This window comes from Lithohypha guttulata (assembly GCF_036872675.1).
Source record: "Lithohypha guttulata strain CCFEE 5908 chromosome Unknown scaffold_2, whole genome shotgun sequence".
NCBI lineage: Eukaryota > Fungi > Ascomycota > Eurotiomycetes > Chaetothyriales > Trichomeriaceae > Lithohypha > Lithohypha guttulata.
Window position 1 is genome coordinate 846,798 of NW_027042751.1, and position 15,330 is coordinate 862,127.

At 49.7% G+C, this 15,330-nt stretch overlaps 3 protein-coding genes across 3 annotated transcripts; all 3 read right to left on the reverse strand.

Annotated features, from left to right (window-relative positions):
- Nucleotides 1–329: 329 nt before the first annotated feature.
- LTR64_002421 (uncharacterized protein) lies at nt 330–2,339 on the reverse strand (the record flags this gene model as incomplete). Its single annotated transcript, XM_064896791.1, has 1 exon — nt 330–2,339. One exon carries the CDS (start codon nt 2,337–2,339, stop codon nt 330–332), a length of 2,010 nt encoding a protein of 669 aa, XP_064755741.1.
- An 852-nt stretch (nt 2,340–3,191) lies between these two features.
- Nucleotides 3,192–9,281, reverse strand: LTR64_002422 (uncharacterized protein; the record flags this gene model as incomplete). Its single annotated transcript, XM_064896792.1, has 1 exon — nt 3,192–9,281. The coding sequence occupies one exon, from the start codon at nt 9,279–9,281 to the stop codon at nt 3,192–3,194; it is 6,090 nt and encodes a 2,029-aa protein (XP_064755742.1).
- A 1,677-nt stretch (nt 9,282–10,958) lies between these two features.
- Nucleotides 10,959–14,414, reverse strand: LTR64_002423 (uncharacterized protein; the record flags this gene model as incomplete). Its single annotated transcript, XM_064896793.1, has 1 exon — nt 10,959–14,414. The coding sequence occupies one exon, from the start codon at nt 14,412–14,414 to the stop codon at nt 10,959–10,961; it is 3,456 nt and encodes a 1,151-aa protein (XP_064755743.1).
- Between the last annotated feature and the right edge of the window lie 916 nt (nt 14,415–15,330).

Consider the following 15,330-nt stretch of genomic DNA (forward strand, 5'->3'; position numbering starts at 1 on the left):
GAGAACAACGCTGCATGGCTGGACGACCGAGCCGTGACTCCATATGACCATTATGGTAGGCTTGTCGTGAAAGCAGCGCCCGGAAACAGCACAACTGGATAGATATGCGTATGAACTATAAGGTGAAATTGCCATCAGCACAACTGTGTGTATTCTCGTGTCACATATGCGACCTAAAGAGAAAGAACCATCTAATTCCTAGACCGCAATGACCTATCTCGCCATTTCTCAAGACTCCGAGAACGCTCAAATACTACTGTACCATGGGTATCACAAATCAACCATTACAACAAATCAGAACCCCATCCCAGCAACCAGGATCCCACCCCTCAAGCCTTCTTATAATTCGCCCCCAGCATGACCACACCTCCATCCCTCACCATCCCCGCCAAAAACTCTCTTAGTTCCTCGTTACTAAACGGAAACCCACCCGGCACAACCATTCCCAACATCATCGCAATCCTCGGTAACGGCATAGCACCCTGATTCGTCAGCATCGCCATCACAAATTGCTGATACACCGCCATCTTAGCCCGTTTCTCCTTCGCCTCAGCTTCTTTCGCCGCCTGCTGCGCCGCGAGTTCGGCGGCGCGGTCGGCGGCTACTTGTGCTGCGGCTGCGGAACTAACGAGATCGGCGTTGGTGTGGGTTGGGAAGGTGGTGGAGTTTGTGGAAGGGTCGAGGGCTGTGGTGAGGGTGCCGGGGATGGGAGGGAGGTGTTCGAGGACGGTGAAGGCGTCGTGGATGTTGGAGCTGGGTTGGAGGATGCGTTTGGAGACGAACAGGAGGCAGGCGGAACGGACGAGGGTGGTTGGGAGGGTGAGTTCAGTGGAGAGGTCGGAGACGGTTCTTGTGATTGGTTCAGTTAGGGTTGAGTCTTCGTCCTCGTTGTTGAAGGCGTAGATGACGCCGGCTTGGTAGGGGAGGACTTCGTCGTGGTAGGTCCTGCCATCGGCGAAGCTGAGTTCGATTTCGACTTGGCCGAGATTGTCGTTCCAGGTGAGTTTGCGTGTTTGTTTGAGGTTTTCGAAGCCTTGCTCGTATAGGTTTCGTTGATGGAGGATCGATAGTGGTGGTTTGAAGCGTTGCTCTTCTTCGGAGTCGTCGCCGTAGGCTGGAGTAGAGCCAGGCAGTGAGGGCCAAAACAATCTTGACAGGATCTTCGCATGTATCTCCGGCTCTTGTGTATCTTCTGTGTCGCTATCGTCCTGTAGAAGTCCCTGGTCCTTTCTGATGACTTGATCTAGTCGTCTCGAGTCAAGTACGTCCTTAAGCATGACTTCGCAGGCCTGCAAGGCCGCATCACCAAAACGTATCTTCAAATGCTCAATGACTGACGTTTCTTGGTCGTAGTTTTCCTTGTTCCTCAACAGCCTCTCCGCAAGAGTGACCTGCAACTCTTTCACAAACACATCCTTGCTCTCGAATAGACTAATCACGCTGCCGATCACATCCATGTGCTTCGCCGATTTAGCTTGGTCTGGCACTGCATCAATGGGTTCAGGCTGCCATTTCATGTTGTTCCAATCCATACTATTTACGTTCTTGCCAGCATTCAGATCTCGATGCTGCAGCTCCCACGCAAGTTCACTGAGCACATCAGAGTTCTGATCGGAAGCCCGCTTTTCAGCTATTGTCGAAGGGTCGGCGAGTAGTCCTGCTACCACAAGCTTGATCGTGTCATCCCTTTCGCGCAGGTATTGTCTGACTCGCCCGCTCACTTTGCTTAACAGCACACCACGTGGATCCAGTCCCTTGAAAGCTCGTATGGTGGAGATATATATCTGCAAGATTTCGACAGTGCTTGCTCCTGGATGCAGCAAACGTGTTTGTAGGGTTGTAGCGAACTTCTGGCTGACGTACTGCCGTGCCTGTGGTGTAGTCAGTAATGGCTTGATATCGTCGATACCGGCAACTGTGTCGTCCCAATCAACCACAATATCGAACAGCTCGTTGACCCTTAGTGCCCAAAGTCTTGAATATGCCATGTTCTTGTACCGCTCAACTTGGGCCTTACCAGGTACTGGCACATTGATTGGCGCAGGCACAACACCACCCTGATCAGTGACACACAAGAAAACCGAGATCCACACAGAAAGCACGTGCTCAGTCCAGTATCGTAAATGGTCTTGAACTTCCTCATTGTACGTGCCCGCGTACGCCCAAGCCACAAAATCGCTCATCACCTTATCGACAACAACAGCAAATATCTGCTTCATCCTGACGGTTCCCAGTTGGGCAATCCATAGACGCATCGAACGTTTAATCGAATCTGTACTCAGCATTTGGGTAATCATATTGAGTCGTGCCTGCCTATCTGGCGGAGTAACGACCGCCATACTTGGACAAGACACAAAATGTGAACGAAATGCATTGTTGTGTTGGGAAGACAGGCTGAAGGATTCATCGTTCAAACCACAGACACGTCTAGTGTCTGCCTCGACCTGTTTTGTGGCTTGCGCTGTCAACTTTGGTACATCTGGTTGGAAGTGTATCGCGTTACGTGGTGGAGTGATGGGTGTGCTAAATACGGATGAAAGAACCCTTGAATTATGAGCAGTTACATTCGATAACTCGAGAGTGGTCATGCTGTTCATACAGTGTCGGTGAAACACTGGAAGACTGTGGTTTAAATGACATCGAACAGAGCCAAATGCACCTGGATTCGCGTCCTCTCACGAGGTCACGTGGATCAAAGAAGTGAGGGTCGAATCAAAGGCAGCTGCGACCCCTTGTGTTTGCCTCACCACAAGAAGAACAAAATAGGACAAATTAGTACCATTATGAAACTTATATAACGTGCTGCGTAAGTATGTATATCATTCGTCGTAGCAGTACTCGGGAATCAGATACCCAAACTGAACCAGTGCTCGTGGCGCCCATAACGTATCGCACGCCACTGCATTCACGCTCAATCGCTTTTTACCCACGTTTGCCAGAGACACTATCCAATTCCTTCTCTTTTCCAGATTTACAAAACAAACCGTTGACTTGCTCCTTTCGCCTATATCACCGACGCTGATTGATTTCCAATTGAAACCAACGATCGGCATAGCCCAAATGTACTGTCCCAGCCAAATACTGTTCCTAGCTAGGGCTGGTCACTGCTGCTTCTTTCGTTTCCAATTCTCCTTACTTTCCCGTTAGCATCGACTTCAGAGCTGTCGTGAAACCGGCGCTGCCAGACCTTCTCATTCATCATCACTGGCGTCCTCAACCCAGCTACCACCGCCACTACGATAATATTGTAATGCAGCAGCAACTTCATCCAATATGTTTTTGATAGGTCTTGCTTGATCAGCGATAGAAACTCCAGCCCTGAGCGGCTTCATCATATGCCGCAACTGCAAGGCAGATACGCAATTTTCAACTCTTGTAACCTGATGCTCCATCAAGTTGATCATGAAGTTGTCACCGATTTGTCCTCCTCTTTCTTTCATGCTTGTCAGCAGACTCATTTCGGGCTTCTTTAGCCCTCGTGTCCTGTCTGGATCTTCCAGAGTCGAACAAAGCATTTCTAGTCGCAATGCAAGATCCCATAGTTGCCATACTGCTTCCAAGTCTAAGCCTTGTCGGAGAGTGCTGTTTTGATCAAGCGCTCCAGGCTCAGTCTTCTCATCGGCTGATGGTCCGAGGTTGAGTGGTAGATCTCCAACACCTGGTGGAATTGCCATGCGACCAGCCAAACCATGCGGGTACATCAGGTAGATGAACTCGGGATTCTCAAGTCCTTTCAGCTTTTTCTCACCAAGCTCTTTGACCTCAAAGCCAAGGCTCTGAATCTGTCGCATCTCCTTGCGGAGCTGCACAGTCATAGGATCATCGACGGTATCTTGAGAACCGACACTATCTCTTCTCTCATCGTCCTCTGCATATGCCTCAAATGTTCGTCGTATTTCCGAAATTGCATCTGTGCTCACCGATATTTGCCCACCATCTGCAACAGCTGACACTCGAGCAGCCTTGTTCACCATAGGTCCAAAATAATCCATACGCCGAGTGATTGGATCGGGTTCACATACAGGTCTACCCCAGTGAATGCCCATCCTGACACTAAGGCCACGGTAGATAATGTTTTCATCTGCATCACGTTTTTCCTGGCAGTGAACAGTATCCAAAATCTCTGTAGGCCATTCAAGATCGAGCAGAGCGTTTTGACTTGTGAAACACCAGATCAGTGCTGACGTAACCGTCGGGAACGCACACATGAAGGCGTCACCTTCCGTCTTGACTTCGTATCCGCCGCAAATTCTTAGTTGCCGCCGCATGAGTTGATTGTGTAGCTGGATTGCTCCTCGCATCGGAACGGGGAGGATCTCCCACAACATGGTCGAATTCTTGATGTCAGTGAAGCAAATAGCAATCTCTCCTGTGGGTGCGTCGGGCTCTTCCATTCGTGCCAACTCAGAATCTGCAGGCTGATCACGACCTTTCCGTTTCCGTATGGCGCTAGGGAATATCTGTCCATCTTCCGCTCCAAGTTCTCTGGGGAGGGCGAAACTGCCAGCACGATACTTGTGGTGGTTCCGCTTCCTCAAATCAGATATACCAAGAACCTGAACCATGATCTTGTCTCGTGCCCCAAAAGCGATAGCGATATCTCGCAACTTTTGAGCTGCAATCATAAGATCGACCTTTTCAGCTCGTACCAGGTCGACTGCAAGATCGACAGTGACGAAGTCCCAAAACTCCTTGGTGGCAACCACTATAAGTTCATGAGTGTCCAAAATTTGCATATGCTTGGTCCAGGGGGCTGCTATGATTGAGGGCATGGCACTGAAGTACCCAAATGCACGACTGACTTCGATGGTGTCGTTGAGCTTCCCTTGTCGTGAAACGTAACCTCCTGCAGCTCGAATACGTTCCCTTTCTTCTGAAGGAAGATGCTTGCTGGTTAGTCGAGTATATTTGCCGTCAGTCGAGATAGTATATGCTTCGATATCTCCTACGTTGGCGATATAGAGTTCAATTCCGTTGAGGTACAGAACTGCTGCAGTACAGCCAGCATCAAGATCGTCGGCACTGAGTTGGTTGGCGACTGAAGAGGCACGATGGCCATTTTGTAGTCTTTGCTCTCTGTTCTCGATGGCACTGCTTGCATAGTTTGCCATCTCCTTGTTCAGTGAGAGGAAGGAACGTCGGAGCGCATCTTCCGGCGTTTCCTTTGCTTGTTCTGCTTTGTTCAGTTCGGCCATGAAGTTCGAAGCGAAGTGTTCGTGAAGGTACTTGGCAACTCTACTGCCGCCACTTTGCAATGTTTCACCATCGAACATTCCGACAACAACTTCTGCTTCGTGGCTTCTAAAGTTTGGCTTGAGCAGATCCAGGGTGGCCAGATGATCGTTCTTCCCTAGTGTGTCAGCCATGCCATAAAGCAAGGCACCAGCAAGTGAAGCCGATGTCCTCACACGTCTGTCTTCGTTGTCATCAGGTACAGTGTTGGTCAAAAGTGTGACATCCATCAAACCGAGCACGCGAAGGTATTTCAAGCTGTTGAAACTCGTCAGGTCTTGCATCTCTCCACCATTCATCGCTGCAAATTGGTTCATTGCATTTTGCTGGGCCGGCTTAATTTCCAGCCTGCGGTTGGCAGAGAAGTTAAGGTACTTGAGGTTTTGATTCCTGTTCCAATTCCAGTCATAAGGCCAATTGGAGACATTGTACTTCAATGAATTGCTACCAACATCTAGAACAGACAATTTATGGACATTGCAAAGCTCCGCGGGCAATACCTGAAACCTGTTCACATTGAGGAAAAGACTTCTGAGGTTGCTGTTTTCTTCGAAGTCCTCGGATGGCAATGAAGTGAGAGTATTTCCAGAAAGGTAGAGGTCTGTCAATTGAGGCCATCGACGCAGCACGCCTTGTGGGAAGTCATCAATCTCGTTGTACGAGAGGTTGAGCATTCGCAGCTCCAGCAAGTAAGCCAGTTCACGAAAGATGTCATCTTCCAATCTATTGTCGGCAAGATAGAGGTATCGCATTGATCCTGCAAAGGTGTTTTGCAAACGTGCTTGGGATAAGTTTGAGTCCTTCCTGGTTGCAGTGGCCATCGAGTAATCAGTATTCGTCCTACTAATCTGAGACATCTTTCGACCGCCCGAGTTGGAAACCATGGAGTTCTTACGTCCAGTGGCGCCTGGAGAACTGCCGATGCTCAACATACCAGTAGAGGCCTGACTAGGCCGGCGAGCTTGAAAGTCTTCGAGCTTGCCCAGCTCTTCGAAGCTAGGAGAGTGCGTGAGTGTCGCGTTAGACTCCTTTTGGATTTCAGATGGTGGTGGCGGAACGGCGTTCATCTTAGGAAATGCGTCCAGCACGTTAGATGATAGGTTAAGCATCTCGAGACTTCTGCAGTACCAGATCTCTCCAGGCAACCTATTAATGTTGCATTCACGTAAGTTCAGATGTTTCAGTTCAATTAGGTTGCCAATGGATGCTGGCACTGCACCCATGCGGTTCTTCGCCATGCTCAAGTGCTGCAGCTTCGTGAGTCGCCCAAATCCAGACGGCATGTTCGTGAAGTGGTTCTTGTCCAGTATCAGCTTCTGCAGATTAGCCATGTTCTCGAATATACTGTCCTTGAACTCGACAATCTTTGCAGAAGCAATGTTGAGGTAGGTCAACGTCGGGACGGGCTCTTCGAGGTCAAATGCTGTCATAGGATTATGATCAAGGACAAGAGTACGCAATTTCTTGAACGAGCCTTTGAATGCAGAGATTGAGTTATGACCAACGAGCAATTGCTCCAGATCCGGTAGACCCGCGACGTTGTCGATGTTTGTAATACTGTTGAACCTGGCGTCAATCTCCCTGAGTTTCGATAACTGCTTGAAACCTTCATTAAAGGGTCCTTTCAAATCGTTGTTAGTCATCCATAACTTCTCCAGGGTGGTCAGCGACGAGATTCGAGGTAGCGAGGATATCTTATTGAAGCTGATATCGAGGTCGGCTAAGGAGCGCAAGTTGTAGACCTGTTCTGGCAATTCCTTGAAATTGTTCGATGAGATGTTAAGTGATCGTAGTCCTCGAAATTGGACAAAGTTATTGGGCAGCTTTGAGAGATTGTTGTTTGCCAATTTCAGGCTGACTAGATTGGTCAACCTATGCAATTCAGCAGGCTCAAGTTCTTCGAGTCTATTATTCGAGAGATCCAAGACGTTGAGTCGTGAAGCCCACGCTAGACTAGCTGGTAGCTTTGAAGCCTCATTGCCGGTGAATCTTATCTCTTTCAAATTGATACAATTTGTGATGAAGTCCTTGGGCACAGAAAGAGCCAGATTGCGCGACAGATTGAGAGATACAATATCCGAGGCTTTGGTGTATAGAATGATGGGAATAGTGATCAAAGACTTTCCAGACAAGTCAACGTGACTAAACTTCTGCATCCTGTTGAAGCTCGGATCGTTGTCTAACCCCGAGCCGAAGCCCGTCTGCTTTTCGTGACTAAAAGTGAATCGACACAAATAGCTGTTATCTTCCCTTCCGACCTCTTCAAGATGATCGTTCTCCTGATAACCAGCTTGTGTTAGCATCTTCTTCTGCATGGCTATCGGTCTCTCATTTGGACCCAGCTGCCTAGAAAGCTGATTTTTGCGCAGAATCAGATGATAATTCTCAATCGCGTCGTGTAATACAGATTTTTTGGCCAGGGACTGTAGCACTTCTGCCACAGTCGCGTTGACGAGCATGGAGAGGGTAGCGAAGGTGCCGTCAGACCTGAAAACACGCATGAAGTATGATATTCCGTCCTCCTCTTCAATAGCCTCCAGGCCATTCTCTGCCACATCGTGAGGTTGTGTCCCTATGCCGCTATCTTGACCTTTTACAGCCCAGCTATCGGGAGCATCCCATATCGGAGCAGATATCTCTTGTCCCGGAGTTGCTGGTAACATTTTGCCATCTTTGTCCAGAAGCTGGTCAAAGTATCCTGCACCTCCTGGTGGACTGTGCAAGACATCCGACATATCTCCCAAATTGGTATCTAGGTGCCATAGTCCTGGTGTCTGCAATGCTTGGTTCTTAAAACTATCAGGCGGGAATGATGGAGCGTTACTAGAACCCCGATCGCGGTTCCTTCCAGTCAAGCGGTGACTGAACTTGCTGGCTTTCGAGTTCGTGGATAGCTTCGTGTCTGTCCTACCGACGGAAGGCATTTCAGGTCCCTTGATTGTTTCCACTGAAGCCACGCTACTTTCTCTGTCTTTCCGCTCTTGGCTGGACGTACTCGATGGTACAATGGACGGATTTTGCTGCGACTTTTCTGAGTAGCCTCGTTGTCGCTGTACAGGTCCGGGAACTGGTGGCTGAGCCTCTTGTGACTTTTCGTCAGGACCTTCTTTGTCGCGGTGTCTATGTCTCAATCTGGAAAGTAAGCCAGGTTTTTTGCTCGAGGGTCCATTGGCCTCTTGTGGGGTATTTGATTGTACTTTGGTTAGCAGAGGTGATTGAGAGCTCATTGAAGTAGAGGAAGAATTAATATTGTTGCCAGAAATCTCACGGCTAGTGGCGGGACGTTGTGGCATAGTAGGTGGTGCCAGTGAAGGTATCTTGGCCGAATCGTCTTTGCTCTTTGTAGGCCTGTGTGCAGAGTGCAAGAGCCTATTCTTGAGGCTGCTCGCACCTGACTTTTGGGTCGTGCCATTCGATTCTTGTTCTTGTGGACCAAGCTCTTGCCGTATTGGAGCAGAACCGTACTTGCTGACATCCTCAAAACTTTGAAATGCCCAAGGTGTTACACTACTCTGCGGTTGAGGCTGAGGTGTTTTTGGCCGATCTTCCGAGCGAGCAGTCGTCACAGAATTATTTCTCACAGCTCTTTCATTGTGTGCAGCCGGACCATCACTTTGTGTGAGGTAGGTTTGTGACCCTTTCCTAGGGTTATTGCTCGGATCGTCACCGAAAAAGGCCTTCAGGGCTTTGCGTTGAAACTTGCCATTGGTGGCGCTATGCTTAGATCCCAAACTACTGACAGTTTCATTGCTTGCGACCGATGGTCTTCTTGCGTCGATGGAAATGTTTGGACTTTCTTCAGAGGTATTGTTACTGCTGGGAGGCCACGGTGGCAACGAAACATCTCTTGCATTGTCATTAAAGTAAGACTGATTGAAAGGCCGTGTACCACCGATCATGGCCTGTGGATCTTGTTCGAGGGGTGAAACTTCTCGGTCTCGATCTCGAACGAAGTCGGAAGAGGGTTCGTCCCATGGCGCTATGGTGGTCGACCTACTCAATGTGTTGTTACCAGGCTTGTTGTGCGGCACGATCCTGGTTGAACTCATGACGGGACCGTTCCTTCGGGTGCTCATATTCAGACTCTGAGCAGTTCTGAAAGAGGGTTATCGATCTGCTAGGGTAGATCAGTGAATCGACAGCATTCGCCCGAAGTCAGCTCTAGTAATGGGCTAGATATCGGAGGGACTGCCGTTCACAAGGACTTCACTCGTCGGTGTTCATAAAACGGCGCGACTCAAAACCTCAACAATATTCGTACACGACTACAGTTCGGCCTCAAATGTCCAACAGCAGCCAACAATTTCATTCACGGGTTATGTCTTCAACTCTTCCCTTGTAACAGCTGCAGAATATCGGCGGGTCGAATGGTGACAAGATCACTGCGCCATATCACAGTGTTGTATAAAGCTCGATCGGCAGGCAAACAGATGGGTCGAATGCGTCGGGCGAATCTTCGTCTTCAAGCGTCAATGAAGAGCTCGAATTCAAGAAGCGCGTTCGGCGAGGAGTTGACAAGTCTCAGCAGCTCGTCGAAGCAAGAGTGACTCGGCATGCGCAGAGCACGGCTTGTTGCATGGTGCAGTGCCTTGGAGTGGGGTGTCGACTGTCGAGTCTTCGATGAACGACTGACTGACAGGGATGTGGAGTAGTAGGAAACGGAAGCTGATCGATCAGAGGTTTACACCTGCAGACGTCAATGTAGCGTTGCAGCAAGACAGGTGGCGACGACGAGCACAGCAGCTGATGGTTGTCGCGTAGGCAGTCAGTGATATTGACGAGTCCGTCGCTCCAAGGCAGATCGCAGTCAAGACCCAAGACCAAGACCTCCGACCCAAGCAAAGCACTGGCAGCACACGGCCGAGACTCTTGTCTGGATGGCTCGCCTGCAATACCCGGATTTGCGCCAATGAACCAAGTTCGGACAAGACATGGCGAGAGTCCAGGCAAAGCATTGAAGCTTGAGTCAATACGTCCAAGCGTGGCTCGTGGCTTGACGATCGGTTCTTAGGGTTCACTGCAAGTGGAGGGAATGCTTGGACCGAGCCTAAATACCGTAGGCTGTTTCTCCTCAACAGGCCAATAATTGACGCGATGGATTTGAAGTGCATTTATAGACGTTGCAACGTAGGATATCATCTGACGACTTCAATGCTCGTACCAAGCTTTTACGTCCTGCGACTGCTTTCTCATTCTCAATCGATCACCTAGTAAAACGTGCAAAGTGAACACATATATTCGGTTTATTCGAAGGTCGCGGACACCTCCGCTATATTGACCTTATGGTGATCTCGGCACAAGATGCACCAGAATCCAGATCACCCGATCCGGACGAGGCGTCAGTCATGCTCCGATCAAATATAGCCGTTTCCGGTAGTACAGATCGTATGTTAAAGCAGCTAGACTTTCATCGTCGAAGTTGGGCCCGGCAAACCCCGGTCATGCCCGAGCACAGTTACTCTACTGTGTATTTTTAACACATACTCTGGTACTCTATAATTACAATGTTCTTCCAAGCTATTCGTATGGAGTGGCATTCTCATCTACGATGAAAAGGTTATTTCTATTGCACCTTGGCATAGCAGAGGAGTCACATACATGACGTTGTTGTTCAAAACAGTGCAGCGTTGAAGGATACATGTAGTCATAAGATATTGTCTCATTCAACGTAAGCGTTCAGTACATACACATATATTTACAGCAACACCATACTCACAATATTGTGCTCACTTCCCATCCGACACGATTAAGGCGTTGCTCTCGCTCTCGTGAGTAGTGCTGATCCCAAGTCCATGTAGCCCGTCAACAGGTGCAACTTCTTCCACTTGAATAGCCTCTGTTAAATCCTGCTTGCCGTCTGACCCGGGTCCTGACTCCTCCACACTCTTCCCTAGCATTGGCGTTGGTGGAAAGGCATGTTTGCTTGTTATCGACGTTGGACTGAGAAGGCTCGGTGACTTCTGAGATTGTCCATCTATCAGCGATTCACGCCGGATACTCCTGATGCTAAGATTTGATCCAGCTGGTGATGGCTGACCTGTGAAGAATGCCTTCCATTCGTTCGTGGCATTCGATGGTTTTGTACCTGTCTTCTGAAGCTCAGAGGGTCTACGTTCACGAGTGATCGACCTATTTGTTGTTGTGACAGGTGTTGCGGCACTCTTTGCACTTGTCGTGTTGCTCGTTATCGTGCTCGAGGGCTCCTCAGAGCTGACCGCCGTTTGTGGGAGCTCACCATCATCAGTGCTTGCTACGAACGTCGATCCCGTGTTCTGAGCATCTGATGACGACTTAATCAACACTTCCTCGGCTGCCGTTGCGACTTTTTCTGCAATAGAGTCGCTATCTTGTGTAGAGTACTGCTGAGCTGCGTCCACCCTCGTCGACGACGACGGAGACTCAGACGTACGACGGTACGTAACAGGATCAGGGGGCAGTCGTGGCGAAATAGGTGGTGCCTTGTATGTCAGAGCAGGAAGGATGTACAATGATTCTGTTGCGCACTGAGTATTGGCAGATTGGTGCACTTCCTCTTGACTCCAAGACTCTCCAAATGGTGAAGGAGGTATCGGGATGTTTGGCGTCGACACGAAGACGACACTCGACGATCGTGCTGGCTCTTTCTCGCTGTGAACAACCTGTGGTATAACATCGATATCTCCGTCTTGTTTTGTGTCGTGTATGGTCGCAACTTTTTCGGATCCTCTATCAGCAGCTTCTAGCGTCTTTGACGTTGGAACCTTATGTTTATCTGAATCAACACTGTTCTCAGCCACATTCTCACCTATTTTGCCCTGACTTGCAAGCTGATTACTGAGAGTGTTCGTCTCCACTCCGTCACCTGTTGCAAGCTGCCCAAGCCCGTCGCAGGGAGATACTGAGTGTACTGGTATCCGTGGTGGAGGCGGTGGGGCCAGCTCCTCCGGCTCTACAAGTTGATTGCTCTGTGCCGCCGAAGATGTAGGCATTTTGGGGTTTGGTGGAAGGACGAAATGTGGTTGGTGGACTGACTGTTCCTGGGCATCCATTTCCGCTGTCTCTGTTCGAGACAAGGGCTTGAGTTGTGGTCGCGGAGGCAAGACGAAATGCTGCCTCGGCGCCTCTAGCTCCATGACCATATTCCGTGTCGAGGCCACATTCTGAGCTGGGACAGGGCTACTGCCTTCCATCTCCGCTATAAATTGTTTGCTGGGTACTGGCAAGGGTGGAACTTTGTCCACTACAACCTCGGGCGCATATGCCGATGCTCGTTTATCATGGTGTCCACGTCGCCCAGAGTGCGCCGAGCCACTCTCAGAAGCCGTTACCTCCGGACCAGGTTCTCCTAGTGTGCTCTGACCGGCGCTTGAAGAGCGTGAGGGTTGTCTTCTGGCTGCAGCAAGGGCTAATGGGTTTACAAAACCAGGTCCTCGATTCAATGGTGGACTTCCGAGAGGAAGATCCGGTGGGTGAGAACTGAATGCACCCCTTTTCAGCAATTCCTTCTTCTTTTCTGCTTGCGCAAACGTCGTAGTGGCCCAAGCAGGTGTTCCTGGGAGACCGTCTTGTTCTCCACTTCCTTGCACGGTGATTGTGGTCACTCTCGGAGAGCGACCATCCTGAACTGAGAGACCTTCGCCAATTGAAGTTGTATCGCTGATCGAAGATGATGGCTGTGGTGGAGGTAACATCGACGTTGTACGCCTGACATCTGGCGACAATGTGTGTTCGGTGCTCACGGTTCGCAGCGTTGATACTCTCTGTGACATCTCAGAGGACCTAGATGTCGGTCTGTTGGCAACGTCTGCCTTTGCTGGATCCGAGCGAAGCAGATCGACCAAGGTAGAGGTCCTCTTTCCTAAGTGCCGATCGTCTTGCACCACTGTGAGTCCCATGCTAAGTCGGTTCTGCTTCGACATTGGTGCTTGACGCATTGTCTCTTGTGGTACATGAGCTGGAAGCTCGACTGGTGGAAAATGTCTCCCTAGTTGTTCCTCATAATTGATGATTTGTGGCTCAGTGGGTGTGCCGTCTGTGCTGGGAGAAGCATCAAAAGCTAATAACGAGGGCACCATAGACTGTACGCGGGCTTGAGAATTTGAGCCTATTTGTACTATCCTTGGACTGGCACCTTTATTGACCTGACGTGGGGCTGGTATCCCATCTTGAGGAGTTTGCGCCCTATTCAGCAAAGCATTGTGCCTTAAGCTCTCTTGAGAAGCAGCGGCACGTAGGGGTGGTGCACTCCTCACAGTGTCATTTGAGGCGGCCTGCCTCAAAGGGGGTCGCGGCATACCCGGTAATTGCTTGGTGGGCTGAGTCTGAAACCTCGAGGTTGGCGTACTTCGTCCCGTTGGTCTGCCCATGATTTGTTGATGCTGTACTTTTGCCTGGTGAAGCAGTCTCCGACTGACTTCTCCCGCTCGGGCCTGCATTTCATTTATGATATCAGTAAGCCTTTTCAGAGAGCCTCCGAGCTTGTTGCCTTGCACATGTAAGGCTAAGAATGCCTTCCGCCAGCCTTCGACATTTCCGAGCATGGCGACAAAGACTGCCTCGTGTTCGACGGTGGACCTTCGCCAAGTAGAACAGAGGCTTTGAAGATAGAGCTCGAGACAGCTTGTTGAATCAAAACCCTTCTGTACATCTTTCAGTGAATCTTTCATTGCTTGCGTGGTTCGCTCTACAATGTGCTCGATCTTCTCGTTTCCTTCGACAATGGAGAGGCGAAAGTTGCGGTCCTCGAGCATTTTGTCGAACGTGCCTGGATGTGAGAGGGGCAGTTTAAGACAACGTAGTCGTTCTTGAATGTCTTCTGCAGCGAGGTCAAAGTCCTCAGTGGTTCGTTCGAGAAAGCCGTCGATTTCGTCCACGTGAGCTTGCAAGATCTGCATCACATCGTCCTCCGACTTGGCCATTCTCTCAGCCAACAAGTGTATTCCGAAAGCTATCTGGGCGATCAATTTCCAAAGAGGGTGGAACTGCTCCCCCGGCTTTTGTTTCCATCTTCCAGCGACTACTCTTTGGTATACTGGGGCTTCGAGGAGGATATTTCGACGGGCGATGGGATTGAGGAAATTATCTGGGCCGGCCTCTTCGTGAACGGACTCAAGCATAGACTCTTCAAAGGGGCCTTGCAGTTGAGATACAGGGTGTACTGGTGCCGAAACAGTATAGGAGCCATGATGAGGTCGATGAGCCATGGAGGCTCAAAATTTGTAAATCAGCCTCTTTCAGTTGCACCTATTCAATCCTGACATGGTCCTTGCTTCACACGAATGTAGTATCACAGCATCAGCTCAGTCCCTCGCGCTCGGTTGGGATTTAGAAACTGTTCTGAGCCCTCAGCTGATATACGACACAAAAGGCTCCTAGGAGTTTTCGATACAATGTCTGTTGCTGCTTGCGATAGACGTGAAGCAAGACGCAGTTCAACGCTTGAATGAGGTGCAGTGTATGGAGATTGGACTTGGTTGATCTCGTGTCGGTTCTTCAGGGAGGATTGACTAAAATGGTGCCCGCATTGGTTTCCTTAGATTAGAACATGATCTGTATGGTCCATCTTTATACTGTACCCCTCCTTAGCAAAGCGAAGAGGGTGCAAGACGCGGGTGGCTTGCGATGCTTCGAAAGCATGCACGAAGAAGATTACGAGCCTTAGCCCATTGTGCAACCTTGACAATTCGTCAGCCATTTTAGTATACAAGGACTGAATGCATTGTGGAATCTGGAACGCGTCAATTTCGAAGGTCTCCAGCTAGCACGTCCTCGGAACTTTACTTGCTCCATCACGGCGGCAAAATCCAGCAACATTGCGACAGAGACATGGGTCAATCGGTCTTTGTTGCACTCCTGGAACAAGAACCATGAGCGCGGTAAATTTACCGGAAGGACGTGCAAGGTCAAACCGGGGAGCTCCTTTCGCCGAAAGGAACTATGATCTCAGAGGTCGTCCAGTCTGTACTTGCAGTGTGGCACAAAGTATACGACCAATCCTCAGGCGACTTGTCCCGTAAGCCCAATACAGTACAACGTGAAGAGCTGCTCGATGCATCTGGATGAAGTTCAGGGGTGACTCCGTCAGCATGTGGGGCGCGGCACGCCTAAAACAAGAACAAT